Source organism: Monodon monoceros, unplaced genomic scaffold (assembly GCF_005190385.1).
Source record: "Monodon monoceros isolate NGI ecotype Baffin Bay Population unplaced genomic scaffold, NGI_Narwhal_1 Super_Scaffold_12, whole genome shotgun sequence".
Taxonomy (NCBI): Eukaryota; Metazoa; Chordata; class Mammalia; order Artiodactyla; family Monodontidae; genus Monodon; species Monodon monoceros.
In genome coordinates, this window is record NW_021703768.1 from 151,783,323 (window position 1) to 151,802,927 (window position 19,605).

General features: G+C 48.0%; 1 protein-coding gene across 5 annotated transcripts in view; it reads right to left on the reverse strand.

Moving 5' to 3' along the window:
- The window catches only part of PHYKPL (5-phosphohydroxy-L-lysine phospho-lyase), a 30,074-nt gene extending 14,358 nt beyond the window's left edge, over window positions 1–15,716 (reverse strand). For 4 of the 5 annotated variants that reach the window (XM_029216714.1, XM_029216715.1, XM_029216713.1 and 1 more), the window contains exons 1-8: window positions 15,629–15,716; window positions 14,445–14,563; window positions 13,129–13,288; window positions 9,781–9,855; window positions 8,921–9,008; window positions 8,727–8,843; window positions 7,102–7,184; window positions 6,622–6,847 (exon numbers count right to left, since the gene is read on the reverse strand). In XM_029216714.1, coding sequence (XP_029072547.1) covers window positions 6,622–6,847; window positions 7,102–7,184; window positions 8,727–8,843; window positions 8,921–9,008; window positions 9,781–9,855; window positions 13,129–13,288; window positions 14,445–14,563; window positions 15,629–15,687 — 927 coding nt within the window. In that variant the 5' untranslated portion in view covers window positions 15,688–15,716. Of the gene's footprint in view, window positions 1–6,621; window positions 6,848–7,101; window positions 7,185–8,726; window positions 9,009–9,780; window positions 9,856–12,595; window positions 14,859–15,628 lie in introns of those variants that run through there. The other variant, XM_029216717.1, reaches the window with a different exon arrangement.
- Window positions 15,717–19,605: the final 3,889 nt, after the last annotated feature.

Here is a 19,605-nt window from a genome sequence, read left to right on the forward strand (position 1 = left end):
ACAATAAACGAAGAAAAAGCATTTGATAAAACCCAACAGCCTTCATTATAAAAGCTCTCAAAAATTAGGAAAAAAGGGGAACTTCTTCAACCTGATAAAAGGCTTCTATGAAAAACTCACAGCTGATACTATACTTAACGGTGAAAGACTGAATGTTTTCCCCTAAGATTAGGAAGAAGACAAGATGTCTACTCTTGCCATTTGTAGTCAATATTGTACTGGAGGTTCTAGGGCAGTTAGGCAAGAAAAAGAAATAAAAGGCATTCAGAATGGAAAGGAACAAGAAAACCATTTCTATTCACAGATGACATAATTTGGTACACAGAAAATTCTACAGAATCTATAAAAAACTATTAGAGCTAATAAATGCATTCAGTAAGGCTGCATGATACAAGATCAATATCCAAAAATCAACTGTATTTCTGTACACCAGCAATGAAGAATCTTAAAGTGAAATGAAAAAAACAATTCAATTTATAAAAGCATGAAAAAGAATACAATACTTAGGAGTAAATTTAACAAAAGTAGTTCCAAGACTTTTACAGAGACTTCCCTGGAGGTCCAGTGGTTAAGACTGCGCTTCCACTGCAGAGGGTGTGGGTTCAATCCCTGATCAGGGAACTAAGATCCCGCATGTGGTGTGGCCAAAAAAAAAAAAAAAAAGAAAAAGACTTTTACAATGAAAATTATGAACATGATTGAAAAACAAAGACCTCCATAAATGGACAGATATCTCATGTTTATGGATTAGAAGACTTAGTACTGTTAAGATGGCAGTACTCTCCAAATTGATCTGCAGATTCAATGCAATCTCTTATCAAACTCCAAGCTGCTTTTTTGGTAGAAATTGACAAGCTGATTATGAAAATTCATAGTGAAATGCAAGGGACCCAGAATAGCCACAACAATCTTCAAAAAGAAGAACAAAGACTGGGGGATTAACAGTTTCTGATTTCAAAACATACTACAAAGTATAGTAGTCTAGACTGTGTGCAACTGGCAGGAGGACAGATTTTTGATCAGTGGGACAGAACTGGAAGTTTACAAATAAACCATTAAATCCATACATTTGGGACTTCTCTGGTGGTCCAGTGGTTAAAGAATCCACCTTCCAATGCAGGGGACGCAGGTTCAATCCCTGATTGGGGAACTGGAACTAAGATCCCACATGCCATGGGGCAACTAAGCCCACGTGCTAGATCTAGAAAATGCGCACCACAACTAGAGAGCCTGCGCACCGCAACTACTGAGACTGTGTGCTGCAACGAAAGATCCTGCATGCCACAACAAAGATCCCGTGTGCTGCAACTAAGACCCAATGCAGCCAAAAAAAAAAAAAAAAAAAATCATGCATTTATGCTTGATTGATTTTTTTAAAAATTCAGTTATTTAATTTTTGGCTGCATTGGGTCTTCGCTGCTGCACATGGATTTTCTCTAGTTGCTGAGAGCGGGGGCTACTCTTTGTTGCGGTGCGCGGGCTTCTCATTGCGGTGGCTTCTCTTGTTGCAGAGCACAGGCTCTAGGTGCGCGGGCTTCAGTAGTTGTGGCACACGGGCTTCAGTAGTTGTGGCTCGTGGACTCTAGAGTGCAGGCTCAGTAGTTGTGGCGCATGGGCTTAGTTGCTCTGCGGCATGTGGGATCTTCCTGGACCAGGGCTTGAACCCATGTCCCCTGCATTGGCAGGTGGATTCTTAACCACTGCACCACCAGGGGAGCCCTGGTTGATTGATTCTTGACAAGGGTGCCAAGACCATTCAATGGGATAAGATATAATAAAGAACAGTCTTTTCAGCAAAAGGTGTTGGGACAACTGGATATCTATATGCAAAGTTAAGTAACCCCACCTCATACCATATTTAAAAACTAGCTCAAAATGGATCCAATACCTAAATATAACAATAAAAACTATAAAATTCTAGGAAGAAAACAGAGGTGTAAATCTTTATGACCGTTGATTAGGCAATGGTTTGTTAGCTATGACTCCAAAGTACAAGCAACCAAAGAAAAAATAAACTGGACTTCATCAAAATTAAAAACTTCTGTGCTTCAAAGGATACTACCGAAAAAGTGAAAAGACACCTCAAATAATGGGAGAAAATACTTACAAATTTTATGTATTTGGTAAGAATCTAGTATTTAGGATACATAAAGAACGCTTACAGGGCTTCCCTGGTGGCGCAGTGGTTGAGTGTTCTGCCTGCCGATGCAGGAGACACGGGTTCGTGCCCCGGTCTGGGAAGATCCCACATGCCGCGGAGTGGCTGGGCCCGTGAGCCATGGCCGCTGGACCTGCGCCTCCGGCGCCTGTGCTCCGCAACGGGAGAGGCCACGGCAGTGGGAGGCCCGCGTACCGCAAAAAAAAAAAAAAAAAAAAAAAGAATGCTTACAACGCAGCAAAAACAGACAGGTAACCCAATTAAAAAATTTGCAAAGGATATATTCTTTGGAATATATGTCATATATAATGGGATACATATATATATACATACATATGTGTGTGTGTATATATATATATATATATATATATGGTCAATAAGCACATGAGAAGATTCTCAGCACCTCTAGCCATCAGGCAAATGCAAATCATAACGAGAAACCACTTCACACTCACTAGGATGGCTATAATAAAAGAGAGAAAATAAATGCTGGAGAGGATATGGAGAAATTGGAACCCTCATACGTTGCATGTAAAGTGGTATAGCTGCTTGGAAAAACTTTGTCATTCCTCAAAAAGTTAAACTTAAGAGTTGCCATATGACCCAGCAACTCCACTCATAGGTAAGGCATACGCTCAAAAGAACTGAAAACACATTCCATACAAAAACATCTACGCTGAATGGTCAACTGCAGCATTATTCATAATAACCAAGGAGGGGAAACAACCAAAACATCAGCTGAAGAATGGATAAATGAAACGCGGTATACTCATACAATGGAACATTAATCATTCATAAAAAGGAATGAAAGACTGATTCATGCTATAACATGGATGAACCTTGAAAACATTATGCTACGTGATAGAAGCCAGACACAAAAGGTCACATATTGTGTGACTGCATTTATGTGAAATGTCAAGAACAGGCAAATCCATGGAGACAGAAAGAAGGTTAGTGATTGCCAGTACTTGTAGAGAAAAGGCAATGGGGAGTGATTGCTAATGGGTATGGAGTTGCTTTTTGGGGTGATGAAAATGTACAACAATGAAAATTAAGACAGTAATAATGGCTGAACAACTTGGTGAGTATACTATAAAAGACTGAATTGTACTTGAATTAAAAACCATTGAATTTGTATTTGAAAGAGTAAATTTTATAATATGTGAATTATATCTCAACTAAAAAAGAATCAGTGATTTCAGCGTTTTCAACAGCAACACTGCACGCAAGGTGACAATGGAATACACTTTTAAAAAAAAATGAATCCATCAGCACTGACTTTATTTATTTAGGCCTGCTGCGTGGCATGCAGAATCTTAGTTCCCTGACCAGGGATTGAACCTGTGCCCCCTGGAGTGGAAGCGTGGAGTCTTAACCACTGGACAGCCAGGGAAGTCCCTGGAATATACTTTTACAGTAACTAGGACCTAGATTCTATTTTTAGCTAAAATAGTTAAATATGAGGGCCTGACACAAATACCCTTAGGCACAGAAGACCTCAGAAGGTTCGCAACATAAAGGCTTCCACTGAAAGGAATTTGGGATGAAATACATGTAATACAGATACTTAAATAAAATAGGAAGGATTAAAAGACACAGAAAAGTATGGTAAGCTGAAATTATAAATTAAGATGCTAGCAACAGGCCTAAATACATCAATAGTTACGTTAAATTTAAAGTCATTACTTTGAAGTCAAATATTAACAGATTTGGGCAAAAACCCAAATTCTAGATATATGCTGGTTAAAAGAAATACACCTAAAGCATGAGCACACAAGGTTGAGAATAGAAGGGTGGAAAATAATACATTGGGTAATTGATAGTCAAAAGAAAGCTGACTTAGCTTTATAATATCAGATAAAATAAACTTTAAGACCAAAAACATTATTAGGAATGGAAACTATTACTCCATATAATAAAAGACTCAATTCTTGAGAAACTGCACAGCCACATGCAAAAGAATGAAACTGGACCACTATTTTACACCATACACAAAAAATTAACTCAAAATGGACTGAAGATTTGAATGTAAGACATGAAATCATAAAACTCCTAAAGAAAACATAGGCGGTAAGCTCCTTGACATTGGTCTTGGCAATGATTTTTTGGATTTGACACTGAAAGCAAAGGTAACAAAAGCAAAAATAAACAAGTGGGACTACATAAAACTAAAAAGCTTTGCACAGCAAATCATCAACAAAATGAAAAGGCAATCAACTGACTGGGAGAAAATATTTGCAAATCATGTATCTGATAAGGAGCTAATATCCAAAATATATAAAGAATTCATGTAACTCAGTAGAAAAAACCAAGCAATACAATTAAAAATTGGGTAGAGGGGCTTCCCTGGTGGCGCAGTGGTTAAGAATCTGCCTGCCAATGCAGGGGACACGGGTTCAAGCCCTGGTCCAGGAAAATCCCACATGCCAAGGAGCAATTAAGCCCGTGCGCCACAACTACTGAGCCTGTGCTCTAGAGCCCACAAGCCACAAGTACTGAACCCACGTGCCACAGCTACTGAAGCCCCACTCGCCGCAACTAGAGAAAGTTGGCACACAGCAACGAAGACCCAACACAGCCAAAAATAAATAAATTAAATAAATTTTAAAAAATTGGGTAGAAATCTGAATAGACATTTTTCCAAAGACATAAAGATGGCTAACAGGTACACGAAAAGGTGCTCAACACCAGTAATCGTCAGGGCAATGCAAATCAAAACCACAATGAGATGTCACCTCACACCTGTTAGAATGGCTGTTATCAAAAAGACCAGAAATAACAAGTGCTGGCAAGGTTGTGGAGAAAAAGGAATCCTTGTGCATTGTTGGTGGGAATGTACGTTGGTGCAGCCACTATGGAAAACAGTGTGGAAGTTACTCAGAAAACTAAAAATAGAACTACCATGTGATCCAGCAATTCCACTTTGGATATTTATCTGAAGGAACTGAAAATACTATCTTAAAGAGCTATCTGCACCCCTACAGTCATGGCAGAATTATTTACAATAGCCAAGATATGTGTCTATTGATTGATGAATGGAATGTATATATATAAAATTCAGCCCTAAAAAAGAAGGAAATCTTGCCATTTGCAACAAGATGCTTTCATAACTTGAGGGCATTATGCTAAGTGAAATAAATCTGACAGAGAAGACAAATACCATATGATTCCACTTATATGTGGAATCTAAGAAAACCAAAAACCAAACACCCAAAAAACCCTGAACTTTTAGATACAGAGAACAGATTGGTGATTGCCAGAGGTGGGGGTGGGCAAAATGGGTGAAGGGGGTCGAAAGGTACAAACTTTCAGGTATAAAATAAAATAATAAGTCCCAGGGCCGCATAGTGACTGTAGTTAATAATACTGTATTGTATGCTTGAAAGCTGCTAACAGATCTTAAAAGTTCTCATCATCATAAGAAAAAAAAAATTGTAACCATGTATGGTGATGGATGTTAACTAGAATTATCGTGGTGATCACCATATATATATATATATATATATATATATATATATATATATATATATACATACACACATATATATACACACACACACATATATATACACACACACACATATATACATACACACAAGTACTGAATCATTACGTTGTACACCTGAAATCAATATAATGTTATATGTCAATTATACCTCAATCAAGAAAAAGATTCAATTCCCAATGAACATACAGAAAAAAAAACCATATATACTGGGAATTCCCTGGCAGTCCAGTGGTTAGGACTCCATGCTTTCATTGCCGAGGGCACAGATTCAATCCCTGGTCGGGGAACTAAGATCCTGTAAGCCAAGCAGCGCGGCCAAAAAAACCCAAAAGTATATATATATACTACTTAATATTATTAAGTAATATATATATTACTTAACAGCCTCACAATATATGAAGCAAAAATTAACAGTATTACAAGAAAAAAACTGATCATTTTTCATCATAGTGTGAGATTTAAACACACAGTTCTTAATTATTAATAGGTTAAGTAGGAAAAAAAAAATCCAGTAAGAATACAGAAGATTCAAACAACACAATTAACAAGTGTGACCTAAGAGACATTCAGGGAGTCTGGCAAACAACATTTAGAGAACCCACAATTTCCCAAGGACATGTAGAACAATCACGTACCAGGTCACCTCAACACATTTTACAGAATAAGTATCAAAAGAATAAGTGGCAGTAAGTCAGAAGTTAACAAAAAGATTTGAAAAAACTAGAATTGAATGATAATGCAGTGGTTCTCAAACTTTCGGTCTTAGAATTCCCTTACACTCTCAAAAACTTGTGAGGAATCCAACGAGCTTTTGTTTATATGGGTTATATCTATTTATATTTACTGTAATATTTACGATAAAACAACTATATTTACAAGAAAATTAGTGAGTAGTAGTGGCCTTGTTTGTACAGAAGCCACCATGGTGCTTCCTGGCCCTGGAGCCTTCACTCACCGTGTTGAAGTACTCGACGCCGGTGGCTTCAAATGCCCTCGCCACAGCATGTGTTGTGGCCACACAGGCTACAGGGTGGCCATTGCCAATAGACTTGCCCATGGTGACAATGTCGGGGACAAAGTCTTCCCCCTGCAGCTGGAAGGCCCAGAAGTGCTTGCCTACTCGGCCAAAGCCCACTTGAATCTCGTCTGCAACAAAGACCCCTCCGGCCCTGCGGATGTGCCTGTGGCAGAGGACACACGGCTGATGGGGGACTGTGGTGAGAGGGAGGAGACCAGGAGCTGGGTCTTGGGACTCTGAATCCTGGCTTTGCCAACAGTAAGGTGGGGACCTTACGCAGATAGCTGGCCTTCTTGGAGCCACTATTTCTTCAGGGGCTTTGTCTGACAATTCTGGCAGGAATTGCCAGGCTGAGGTTGGAATTTGGAACAAAGGCTGGCAAACCCCACCCTGAGGCAGCCTCTCCCACCTACTCACCCTGCCACTTCTGGGAAGTAGCCAGCAGGAGGAATGATCTGCCCTCCCACACTGGGCAGAGACTCAGCAAAGAACGCTGCAATCTGTGGAGGAGAAGGGAATGGCAGTGCGGAGGGGCTGAGCTGCAAGCTGAGCACGTCTGCTGATGCTGGCTCAGTGCTGGCTCCAAACATGATGAGTTACTGTCCGCACTGTGCCCCCACTTTGGGCTCCACATCACACCTGAGGGTCTGTGACATAGCTTTTTCAGGCCTTGAACCAATTCTTACCACCTGGATGCCTCCAGACCCCCTGTACTTAGCATGCTCCAGATGAAATCCAGACTTCTCCCCCATAAGCCTGTTCCTTCCCTTCTCCCATATGGTGAGTCCCATCCCTCCCAACTAGGACAGAAATCTGGCCCCATCCTTGATCCAGCCTCCTTCTTCATCTATCAGTCAGCACAGCCTCTGACTCTATCCCTGTAACATCGTTGCACCCACTCCTTCCCCTCCCCGCTGGATACTCCTGCCTCCTGGCAGACCTGCCAGTTTCTGCCTTGGCCTCCTGCCTTCTAACTGGACACCTCTTCCAATCCATCCTCCACTGGCCACCAGGGTGATGCCTCAGTGTAGACACTGAGCTCATCACTGTCCTGTTTAAAACCCTTCACTGACCCTTTTGCTTATAGCAATGACTTCCAAACTGTGTTCTGCCTTGGAGCTGCTTCAGAGGCTACTGCTGGGATGAAGGAAGGACTGGCGGGGTGGGAAACCGGTCACCCACCCATGCTGCCACCACAGGAATCTCTTTTTTGGTTTTATATAAGTAGGTGCAGAACATCGGAAATGCATGGGCCAGGCTTCCTGGATCTGGCTCTGCCAACCTTCCTGGCCTGTCTTTGCTATATATCCTGTGTTCAGCTGTCACTCCTTCAGCAAAGCCTTCTAGAGAGCCCTAATACCAATCACCAGCTGCCTCCCCTCTACTGCTGCCATGGCTGCTGCTCTTCCAGGGTATGACATATCTCTCCTGTCTCTGCCCCACAATCCATCTCTACTACGCTGCCCTGGGTGGGTCTCCCCATTGCTCACTCGGGCCAACAGGGCCTCTTCATGTCACCTGCCCTCAGACTGGCCCCATTCAACTGCATCCCCTGGTCCTATTACCTTCTCTTAAAACTCTATAAAGGTCTCCCATGGCCTCTAGCCCCTCAGCTAAAGGGGTACTTGCAGTCCACGGGCCTATGGTCCTGCCTGCTTCTCTAGGGTCATCTCCTGCCGGCTCAGCCTGGCCCCATACTCACATGGTTCCTGCACAGGCCGCCGCTCTGTTGAGGATGCCTTTCCTTGTCTACCCCGACCCCACCTTGAATGGCTAACTCCTACTCACCTTATATTACTAAAATCAGGCAGCACCCCCTCCACGGGCCCACCATCACACACACCCCAGTCCAGCTTGGGCCCCTGGAGTCCAATAACGCCCAGGACATATCTCTACCTAAACTCTCTGCTGAGCACTTATTCCCTCTACTAGACTCCCAAAGGGCAGGCCCTGGTTCCAATTTCTCTCAGGGTTCCCAAGATCCAGTCCAGGGCTGGCAACATTTGCTGTTTGCTGGACCAGACCTGCGTGGATGTGGTTACCTTCCTGCCCTTCTCCTGTGCGCTGCCGACCACACGTTTCACCTCACTGGCATAGGCCACAGCTGGATTGGGGTGGTCCTCCCGGTAGGGGCCCCGGTAGGTGTCTGGGAGAGGTGCCTGTGGGGAGTGACAGCACCATGTCATCCAGGCTGAGGCGCAAGCACCGGCCTGTTGCCCACTTGAGCAGTGCATACCACGTGGACCCACTCCTTCTGGCCATCCAGGTCCCGGAACTTGTAGGGGCTGATGTCGATCAGGGAGCTCAGGTGACCATGATAAGCACTGGGAAGGAGAAGGGAGAGTGGGCTCAGACCCAGGTGGCATGTACTTCCTGGCCTGGCCCTGACAACTGTCTGTTCACCTCAGGAAACACTCAGGGAAGACCAACCTTTCAGACACAGCCTGAGTCCTAGGGCCAGGAACGAGCACAGGCCTTGGAGTCAGCAAGCCTTCCTCCAAGGCCACTTACTAGCTATGTAACGGTGGCTAATCGTTAAAATCTTTGGGCTCAGTTCCCTCCCCTGTAAAGTTGGGGGTGGTGGTGTTTCTCCTTCATGGTTGTAATGAACCTTAAATGTGATAATGCTCTAACCCTGGGCCTGGGTCTTGTGCACAGCAGATACTCAGTACAATGGGAGCTACTGTTGGAACATTTTTTAATTTTATTTTTTTTATCTTTTGGCCGTGTCACACGGCATGTGGGATCTTAGTTCCCCAACCAGGGATCAAACCCGCGCCCCCTGCATTGGCAGTGCAGAGTCCTAACCACTGGCCCACCAGGGAAGTCCCTACAACAGTTTTAATACCTAATATGTGGGACCAACTCTCACCACCTTATAAAGCATTCTCTGCTCCCCAGAAGCTGCCACCACAGAAGAGACACCCGGGGGAAAGAGCCGCCTGGTGTGTGTGTGTGTGGGGTGTCTCTGTGGCCAGGTCCTCATGATCCTCTCCAGGCCCAGGCCCCTCATCTTTCCTGCCCAAGGCACCCAAAATCAGAGCCTCACTGATCCCCAATAAGCAGCAGGCCCACACTTCTGGAAATGGCACTTACTGATCTAATACCACCACGTCCCAGTGTCCTGTGTATTGGCGCGCCAGCCTCAGGGCCAGGTCGTTGGCTTCTGACCTATGACAGAAAAAGTGGATACTGCTTGGACAGCTATCCAAGGGCTTTCCCTCCAGGATAACTGCTTTCTACAGAGAAACCTGGAGGGAAGGAAGAGCCCTTCCAGCAGCAAGAAGATTCTTAGGACACCATTCATTAGTCATTCACTTATTCATTCAGTAAACATTTATCAAATGCCTTCAATGTGCTAGGAGCTGGGGGCGAAAATAGTTAAGTAAAACAGGCAGGCTCTGGCCCTCCTGGAACTTACATTCTACTATGCGTCACGAAAGCCAATAAACAAAGACAGAATGATCATTTGGTAAGTGCTACAATGGACACAGGGTACCGAGAGAACCAGGTGGGGCCCTACCTTAGATAAGGGGTGTTATGGGATGAATCGTGTCTCCCCAAATTCATGTGTTGAAGTCCTAACTCCCAGTATCTCAGAATGTGATTTTATTTAGAGACAGGGCCTTTAAAGAGGTGATTAAGTTAAAATGAGGCCATCTGGGTGGCCTTAATCCAATACAACTGGTCTCTTTGTAAGAAGACATTTGGACACACAGAGAGACACCCGGGGGTGTGCATGCTCCAAAGAAAGGTCATGTGAAGACAGTGAGAAGGTGGCCACCTGCAACCAAGGAGAGAGGACTCAACGAAACCAAATCTGCCAGCAACTTGATCTTGGATTCTGACTTCCAGAACTGTGGGACAATAAATTTCTGTTTAAGCCACCACGTCTACAGTATTTTGTTACGGCAGCCAGAACAGACGAAGGCCACACCTGTAGAGTCCTGAGGGTGAAGTTTCTAGGCAGAGTGAGCAGCACACACAAAGACCTTGTGAAGGAAAATTGCTCAGGGAACCACAAGAAGACAAGGGAGGCCAGGGGCAGCATGAGAGAGGAAGTGGGGAGATGGGCAGGGCTGCAGAAGGAGCCTGGATTTTCTTCTCAGTGCTATGTGAAGCTACTGAAAAGTTTTAATCAAAGAAGGGACATGATTCAGCTCCCATATGAGGAGGAAGCCTCTCTGTGTATATAATGGAGTAGAAGGGAATTAAAGTGCAAGTGAGGAGACCTAGAAGGAGGACACGAAGGTGAGAGCAGGTGGTGACCACGCAGACAGAGAGAGATGAATGGAGTTAGGAGACAACCTGGAGACAGACAAGGCAAGCCTGATGCAGGACTGGGAGGAGGGTGCGTTTCTACCTTGAGCAGAGGCGCAGACGGTGCTGCCATTTGCCAGGACAGATAGGGTGAGGGAGGGCTGGTCTTCTTGGGAAAGTCTGGGGTAGGTGCCTGAGAATGTCAGGGAGAGCCAGTGCCGTGGTCCCACACCAGGTGTTAGCGAAGACAACTCTTTCTTTTCTTTTTTTTAAAAATAAATTTATTTATTTATTTTTAGCTGCATTGGGTCTTCGTTGCTGAGCACGGGCCTTCTCTAGTTGCAGCAAGCGGGGGCTACTCTGTTGTGGTGCGAGGGCTTCTCATTGCAGTGGCTTCTCTTGTTGTGGAGCATGGGCTCTAGGCATGCGGGCTTCAGTAGTTGCAGCACACGGGCTCAGTATTTGTGGCTCGTGGGCTCTAGAGCACAGGCTCAGTAGTTGTGGCTCATGGGCTTAGTTGTTCTGCGGCATGTGGGATCTTCCCGGACCAGGGATAGAAGCCGTGTCCCCTGCACTGGCAGGCGGATTCTTAACCACTGCGCCACCAAGGAAACCTGGCGATCAACTCCTGATGTCTTTTGGACAGGTGATGTTAGACCTGTTCCAAAGTCAAGTGGGCAGTTAGAACCTTGAGGCTGGAACACATGGGAAACATCTGGGTTTAAGATACAAATTTGGGGGACTTCCCTGGTGGTCCAGTGGTTAAGACTCCACACTCCCAATGCAGGGGGCCCGGGTTCGATCTCTGGTCAAGGAACTAGATCTCACATGTCGCAACTAAAGATCCTGCACGCCGCAATGAAGATCCCGCGTGCTGCAACGAATTCCTGGCACAGCCAAATAAATAAATAAATTTTAAAAAGATACAAAGTTGGGAGTCACCAGCATGTGGATGATATGTAATACATGGGAATGGATGAGGTAAGGAAGGCAGAGGGCTCAGAGAGGACCAGCCCTGAGGAATAGAGTAGGAAGAATCGGCATAGGAGACAGGGGGAGTGGCCAGAAGCTGGCAGAAAACAAGAAGCGTGAAATGTTCTGGAATCAAGACCAGAAAGCATTTCCAGAGAGAGTGGTAACTCTGTCAATATTACTGAGAAACAGGAAGACAAGGGCAGCAAAGAGACCAGGTCCCCCCACTGTTTCTATGCCTCATAATTCTCTGTACTTTTCTCTCCCAGGCACACTGGGCTGGTTCTGTGTACACGCCATCATCTGCCATTTCTGCCTCCACTGCTACTCCCAGTGTAGCATAACCTATCACCGGTCACTAAACTGGTGCCTAATGGTGTCCATTCTTGCTTTCCTCCAGTCCTGATGACACCACTTACCTGATTAAAACCCTCTGATGGCTTCCCAATGCTCTTGGGATACACAGATTCCTCACTTGACCAATAAAGCCCTGGGTGATGGGCTCTGCCTCCCTCCCCAGTGTCCCCAGGCTCCCACCCTCTGCCCTCCCTCACTGGCTGCCTTTCAGCTCAAGTGCGCTGGGGTGCCAAATATTCTTCCTGCCATAGGACCTCTGTACGGGCTGTTCCGTGTGGTGACCTTGACAAGAACACTTCCAATGGAGCGGGCAGCACCTTACCTTCCTCCTCATCTAGCTATCCCCTAGTCAGCTCTTAGCCTAACATCACTTCTTCAGGGACGCCTTCCCCGACCCTCTCAGAGCAGGCCAGGTCACCCCACTGCTTCTATGCCTCATTATTCTCTGTAGTTTTCCTCCAGACAGTGATTCCTCTTTGTAATTTTGTATTTCTTTGAAGCATCTTTGATGTTTCTGTTCCTTACAGAGCAGGGATTTTGGCTGTAGCTCCCAGCACTGTGCCTGTGTATGCATAAAGCAGAAATAAAGGAACATATTACCTTGGTAAGCCCCAACAATGATCTTAGAAGAGAGGTAATGGCACTCCTTACAAAGAGAACAGGAAAGTGGATCTGACAGAGAAGCAGTGGGGGCTGCCGCTAGGAAGCGTGGGTGCCTGGCCCACTGAGGGCTGCCTCTCCCCACACTCCGTCGGCTACACAATGCCGACGTGAGCAAATGCCACAATGCCATGTGAGCAAATCTCTCCATCGTTGTCTCATCCTTTTGCTGGGGGCTGGCCACAGTGCACTTACCCAGAATTCAGGAAATAAAATACACAGAGCTTCTCCGGTAGGGTCTCGGACAGCCTCTGTGCGTAATCCACGATGTTGTCGTGCAGGTACCGGCTGTTGGTGTTGAGCACCTGGTTCTGTTCATGTGCTGCTTGGACCACGAGAGGGTGGCAGTGCCCAACTGCAAGAGGGCCACCTCCATCACACAGCCGGCCTCACTCAGCCAATCCCTCTGGGCCTCTCCCAGCCCCAATCTGTGAACCCAACTAAAGGAGATGCAGTTATAGAGGCAGAGGTACAGAGGAAAGACGGGAGTCTGAAGACAGAGGGGGTGAGATAGAGGTGCCAGTCTGGAAAGGGAGACCTAGAAAGGAGTCCCTGAGATTCTGGCAGAAGGCAAAGTTCTCTGGCAGAAACCTGATCTCGAAAACCTATGCTCTTTTTTTTTTTTTTTTTTAACATCTTTATTGGGTATAATTGCTTTACAATGGTGTGTTAGTTTCTGCTTTATAACAAAGTGAATCAGTTATACATATACATATGAAAACCTGTGCTCTTTAGGAAGCTTCTTGAGGCCTTCTGCTCAACAAAGACAGGGGTGTGGGATATGGGGGATGGACAAGGGGTAGGGGTGTCGTCAGTGGCTTGACTTCACCAGGCAGGGGGGCTGGAAGTAATGATGGCCAATGGCCAAGGATTATGATAAGAGAATGAAGATGATTGGGTGCTCACCAAGTGCCAGGCACACTCAAAGCAAGTTACATGAATTAACCCACTTAATCCCCCAAAACATCTGGAGGTGCGTACCAAGTATTATCATGTTCATTTTGCAGATGAGCAAACTGAGGCACAGAGGCCTAAACTTGCCACAAAGATAGCAAGTGGAGGACAGGGATATGAACCCAGGCAGTCTGGAACTCCCTTTCCTTCCACCAGCTCTGGTGGCCTCATCTGGATAACTGAATTCCTACTTCAGTTTCCTTGTCCAGGACCTGAGATGATCACATGGGCTGAAGCCTTGCCATGACTGCCAGGGCTCGGCCAGCGTCCTGTTGGGTTGCTGGCCATGGCTGGGCCGACTGCTGTTCTCTGAGCTCACTATCAGTCCCAAGTGGAAGTGGACCCTAAGACTTAGGTCTCTGACTCCTGCTGATTTAGCAGAGCTACTGCTTGGAAACTTCTACAGCTACCCCAGAAAGACCGGGTCTCCTCTGCACATGGATGCTGGCTAAGCAGAACCTGAGTTCTCTGTACCTCTCTGAACCTCAGGTTCACCCTTGGACCAGGTTCATAGTGTTGGCATGCTTTCCTGCCCCATCTTGAGGTATGATACTGACCGTGAGCCACATTGTTGATGCAATCGATGTATTCTGCCCCCTGTTCATCATACATGTATTGCCCTTGGCCCCGGACAATCTTAATAGGATCCTCAGGAAAAAAGAGTCTGCAGGAATTGCTGTGGGGACAACGAATGGACAGCCATGTCTGAAGACCGGAAGGGAGAAATCCACCCATCACAGGCCTCCCCCTACCCTTTCCCAGTTTCTGGAAAGGACAAAAGCTTGAAGGGCAAGTTGTTGCGTCCCTGCCTCCACTCCCTCCCCCACTCCACAGGTGGCTGGAAAGGAGAAAAGGATGGGGTAAGAAGTTGCTAAAACAAACTGTTTCTTGGGCTTCCCTGGTGGCGCAGTGGTTGAGAGTCCGCCTGCCGATGCAGGGGACACGGGTTTGAGCCCTGGTCCGGGAAGACCCCGCATGCCGCGGAGCAGCTGGGCCCGTGAGCCATGGCCGCTGAGCCTGCGCGTCCGGAGCCTGTGCTCCGCAACGGAGAGGCCACAACAGTGAGAGGCCCGCGTACCGCAACAAACAAAAACAAATTGTTTCTTAAGTCATTTGAAGGCTATGTGGCTTCATTCATTCCCACATGTGCCCATTGAGTCGCTCGGGTCCCGGGAAAGGTGGCTGCTCCAGACCCACACGGGGTCCCTAAGGCAGTGTCTCTTTGCTGGGATGAGTGAGTAGGGCACCACCATTTGGTGGCTGGCTCTCGGCCCTAAACAAGTCCTTGCCCTCCAAGCCTGCTGCCCTGGTGGGGGCCAGCCCCAAGCTCTAGCCCAAGGCTGCCTCATGCCCCACGTCCCACCGACAGCCCCTCAGACACAGGTCAAGGGTAGACTTTCTCTAAGGCTGCCTGTGAGCCGACACCCCACCCCACCCTTCGTCTGGACTTTCAGCCCCTTCCTGGGTCACTCCCGAGCCGGGCCCAGGTCCGGAGGGCGGGCCACCACTGGGCGAGGTCCTCCCAGGAGCCCGGCTGCGGGGGTGGATAAGACGCTGCGGGGGAGGCGCGGGATAAGACCGCCGAGACAGGCTGCGCGCGGCGGGGTCTCTGGGGCCAGAGGCGCCGAAACAGGGATAGGTCGTGAGAGGCCGCGGGGGCTGGGGCCTGTAGGCTCGCGCCGGAGTGCGTGCCTTGTGCGCGGCCCCCCCCCCCCCCCCCCCCGCGTCGCCGTCTCGGTACCTGAGTAGCCGCCTCCTCAGGGCCAGAGTCGCGGCCTTCCCGCGCGGATCAGTGGCCATGGCGCCCGCTAGCACTCGCTCTGAGACACTGCGCGGAGGTCGGGGGTGGGGGTGGGGTGGTCCCGGCTCCGCCCAAGCCCCGCCCCCGCTGCGGGCCCCGCCCATGGCAGAGCGCGACTCGGAGCTACTGTTTGCCCCGCGGCCCCGCCCCCAGGTGGGCCGTTTCGAGTTTGTTCCTTAATTAAGTTGGCTAAAGAGTCTGACGGGCTCCCCACCTCTGCGATGTTCCTTAGACAACGCCGCGCGGGAGCCGGGTTTGTGCTCGCCTCGCCTAGTGCTGCCCCGGCCCTGGGAACGCACCACGGTCCTCGCCCTCCCGGCCGCTGCTGTTTCCCTCCCCGGGAAGTGCCCCCCGGTGACCCCGCCGCTGCTCCAGCACTCGAGGGGGGTCTCTGAGCCTCGGCAGGGGCCTCGAGCTCAGTCCCTAAGTCGCCTTCCCCGTGCATAAAATGGGATGAGCCGTAAGCGTTCAGTGGGAACGTGTGACAGGCACCCAGCCTGGTGCACAGCTGGGGCCTCAAGTAGGCGAAGCCCAGGGGCAGGATCTTGGACTTCCCAGCCCCGTGAAGGAGCAGCAGGAAGGGCAGAAGGAGGGCACAAGGCCACTGCTGGAGCTGACTGAGGAGGTCCTGGGCATGACCTCCAGGACTTCTGCTGGAATCCAGGCAGGGTGAACACAAGCTATAGCAACACTAAGAGAATCTTACAGTGTTTAGGTGGGAGGAGAGTTAGGAGGCTTCCTGAGCCTTATACATGGCCAGGAAACGGAGGCTCAGAAAGGGAAAGGGCTTGTTCTTAGACACACAGCAAGTGTGCAGCAGAAGCTGGACTCTTAATTCCAGGGAGTGAGAGGAAAATGCTCCTAAGGGAATGGGAACCCGGGATAGCAGAGAGATATCCCCTCCTGGGACTTTCTGCCTCGGTGAACCCTAGAGCAAGGCTGTAAGACTGCAGCCTGAGCTGGGTGGCCTGGGCAGGCTGGGGAAAGGGAGGCTCCTGTTGTTGCTCCTGTCACTTCTTCATGAGTCTCAGCCCTCTGCTTCACCCCCTCATTGCTGATTTCTTCATCTTTTCCCCCATACAACTGTAAAATGCTTAAGGAATTTTTTTTTTTTTTTGGTTGTGCTGCGAAGCTTTTGGGATCTTAGTTCCAACCAGGGATCGAACCTGGGCCCTGGCAATGAGTCCTAACCACTGGATTGCCAGGGAATTCCTGCTTAAGGCATTTATTAAAGAACATTTGGAGTTTCTTTATTGTGGTAACATATATATAACATAAAATTTACCATTTTAACATTTTTAAGTGTACAAGTTCAGTGGCATTAAGTACACTCATGTGCACCCATCGCCACCATCCATCTCCAGAACTTTTTCTTTATTGCACACTGAATGAAGTTTCTTTCTTTTAATTGTAAAGCTGAATTGAACCTTGATTCATGAAAAAAATTCCTCCCAAATTAACCAAGAGAGGTTGCTTGTGGCCTGCACATTTTTTCTGAGGGTCAAGCCCCCCTCCCTGCATGTGAAATGTGAGTGGGAGGTCACTGGTTTTCTCAGTGGATCTGCTCCTCCTCTTTGGTAGAGAGACCAATAGGTGTCTGTACATCCTGCAGTTCCAACTTTTAATGTAATGTGCATGCTTTTGTGTGTGTGTGTGTGTGTGGCAGAGGGAGTCTGAGAGCTCTCTGTGGGGCCCATCTTTGGCCCTGTCTTGAGCCCAAACACAAGCCTGTCTTGTGGCCCAGGCAGCTCAGAAAAGTCAGGTTGGCTCAAGGACTTTTCCTGCTTTAGGGTAGAGGGTAAGAAGGCCGCAGTCAGGCCCAGCTCATATCTCACCCACTCCTGGGATGTCCAGAGTCAGGAGGTTGGAGGTCAGACCAGGCTGGGCCGTTTACTGGGCCAAGAGTATCTACAATAGGGGCAGGACAACACCAGGAAGCTTCCCCTTCTTCCTGCTCAGAGAAGCCCAGTCTTTCTTTCCTCTGGCTCTGTGCTAAGCACTCCTCTGTCCATTATCTCATGCCCGACCTTTGAGGTACCATCGGAGGCCAAGAGGGCAGGGGAAGAGAGGAAGTGGCTGAGTCAAGATTTGAAGCCAGGGCACGTCGTTTCTCAATGCAGGCAGCATTGGCATTCTCAGTGAGATGGTTCATCATTGGGCAGGACCGTCCCATGCATTTAAGATGTTTGATGTCCCTGGCCCTACTCACTAATGCCAGGAGTGTCCCCCAATCATTGTGGCAATCAAAAGCATTCCATGAATTTCTAGTAGCATCCTAGGGATTGGGAGAAAGGAGACCTGGGTAAGCTCACTCCTCTCTGGCCTCAGCTTCATCTGCAAAAGGGGAACAGTCATCCTTGTGATTAGTTTAGATGCCATGGCACACAGTGGGGCTCCATAAATGTGCTTCCTTTGCTTTTGAAAGGGGTAGTTTGAGGCATAGCTGCCCTTCTTGGCAGGGGGACGTGAGGCCCTCAGTCCTTAAGGCTCAGCTGTGAGGCAGGGTGCTCCCCTGTGTCTCAGCTGGGACCTTAGCAAGTCACTCTTCTATAGTCTCTTGCCCCCACCCCAAGCTCTTGGAGGACTCTGCAGACTAAATTTTGAAGTTTGCAGACCTGAGAATACACAGCATGAGGCCACAAGGGGGCAGCAATGGGCCATGAATGGCCCTGTCCTGCCCAAAGGAGCAGGAAAGGGACCGCCTTGGGTATCTGGGGAAGGGGGAACACGTGGCTTCTACCCTCATGAGGTTGTGCTCGCCAGTCACCCAGCATCATGGTGCTACCCACAGACTCCGTGCTTTGCCAAGCAATTTGGGAAAGATAAATTGGAGGACATCCAAGAGCCTAGGTTCTGTCCCAAGCCTGCTACCATGCATCCTTGAACAGGGGACTAACCCCTTGGAGCCTCACTTTCCCCATATGTAAGATGGAAATAGTGACACCAACCACATAGACCCTTTACAGGGCTGGTGAGGGGATCCAGTGAGTTACCTGGGTGGAGGAAGGAGCAAATTACAAATTGCAGAGTGCAGTAGATTTGTGCGGTGATGCTGGAGCTCCAAAGGACACCTGGATGTCCACTGGTCTCCATCAGTCATCACAGCCCCTCTGTGTTTCTGTTCCTTTTCATACTACTGACTTCTCTGGTGACCCATGTGACTGGCTGAGCAGCATGGCCTGCCATTTATTGCCAGCAACTGAGGGAAACAGAGGTGGAGACTTGACCTATTCTTTCTCCTTAGCCAGTGTGTGGCTGGGCCTGTTTTGTTAGTGAGGAGGCCACGTAGCAGTGTCTGGGGGGACTACCCATACTGTGGCCTCCTTAGGCCTCAGTTCTTGGAGGGAGAAGGCTGAGACACCATCACTGCAGGCCCCTTCTTGTCTACACCCCTGTGGCCCTTGCTTGGGCTTGGGGTCAGGAGGAGAGAGGGAACTTACAACCATGGTCGTTTCCGAGTGCTTGACCTGTCCTAGGTTCTTCGTGTATTCTCACTAAACCACAGTCAGCATGGTAAGCACTGCTGTCCCATTGTACAGGTGACGTGGCAGGTTGAATTTTCTAAGATGGCTGTCCATCTCCTATTCCATTTTCTCCTTAAAATATGATGTCGAAAATTTTCCCTTAAATTAGGGTGAACCTCTGATTCTGGCAGGAAGTAACACCATATGACTTCTGAGGCTTGGCTGTAAAAGGTGACACAGCTTCCACCTGGTCCACCTGTGACATTCACCCTGTGAATCCAGTAGCTTCCTTCTGAGGAAGCCCAGACTACACAGAGAGGTGTTCTGGCTATCTGAGGTCCCAGAGGACAGACAACATCAACTGCCAGGTGTGGGAAAGCTTGAGTGACAACCGCCCAACTGAGCCCATTACCCCCAGAACTGTAAGAGAGAAACAGGAAGGATCATTGTTTC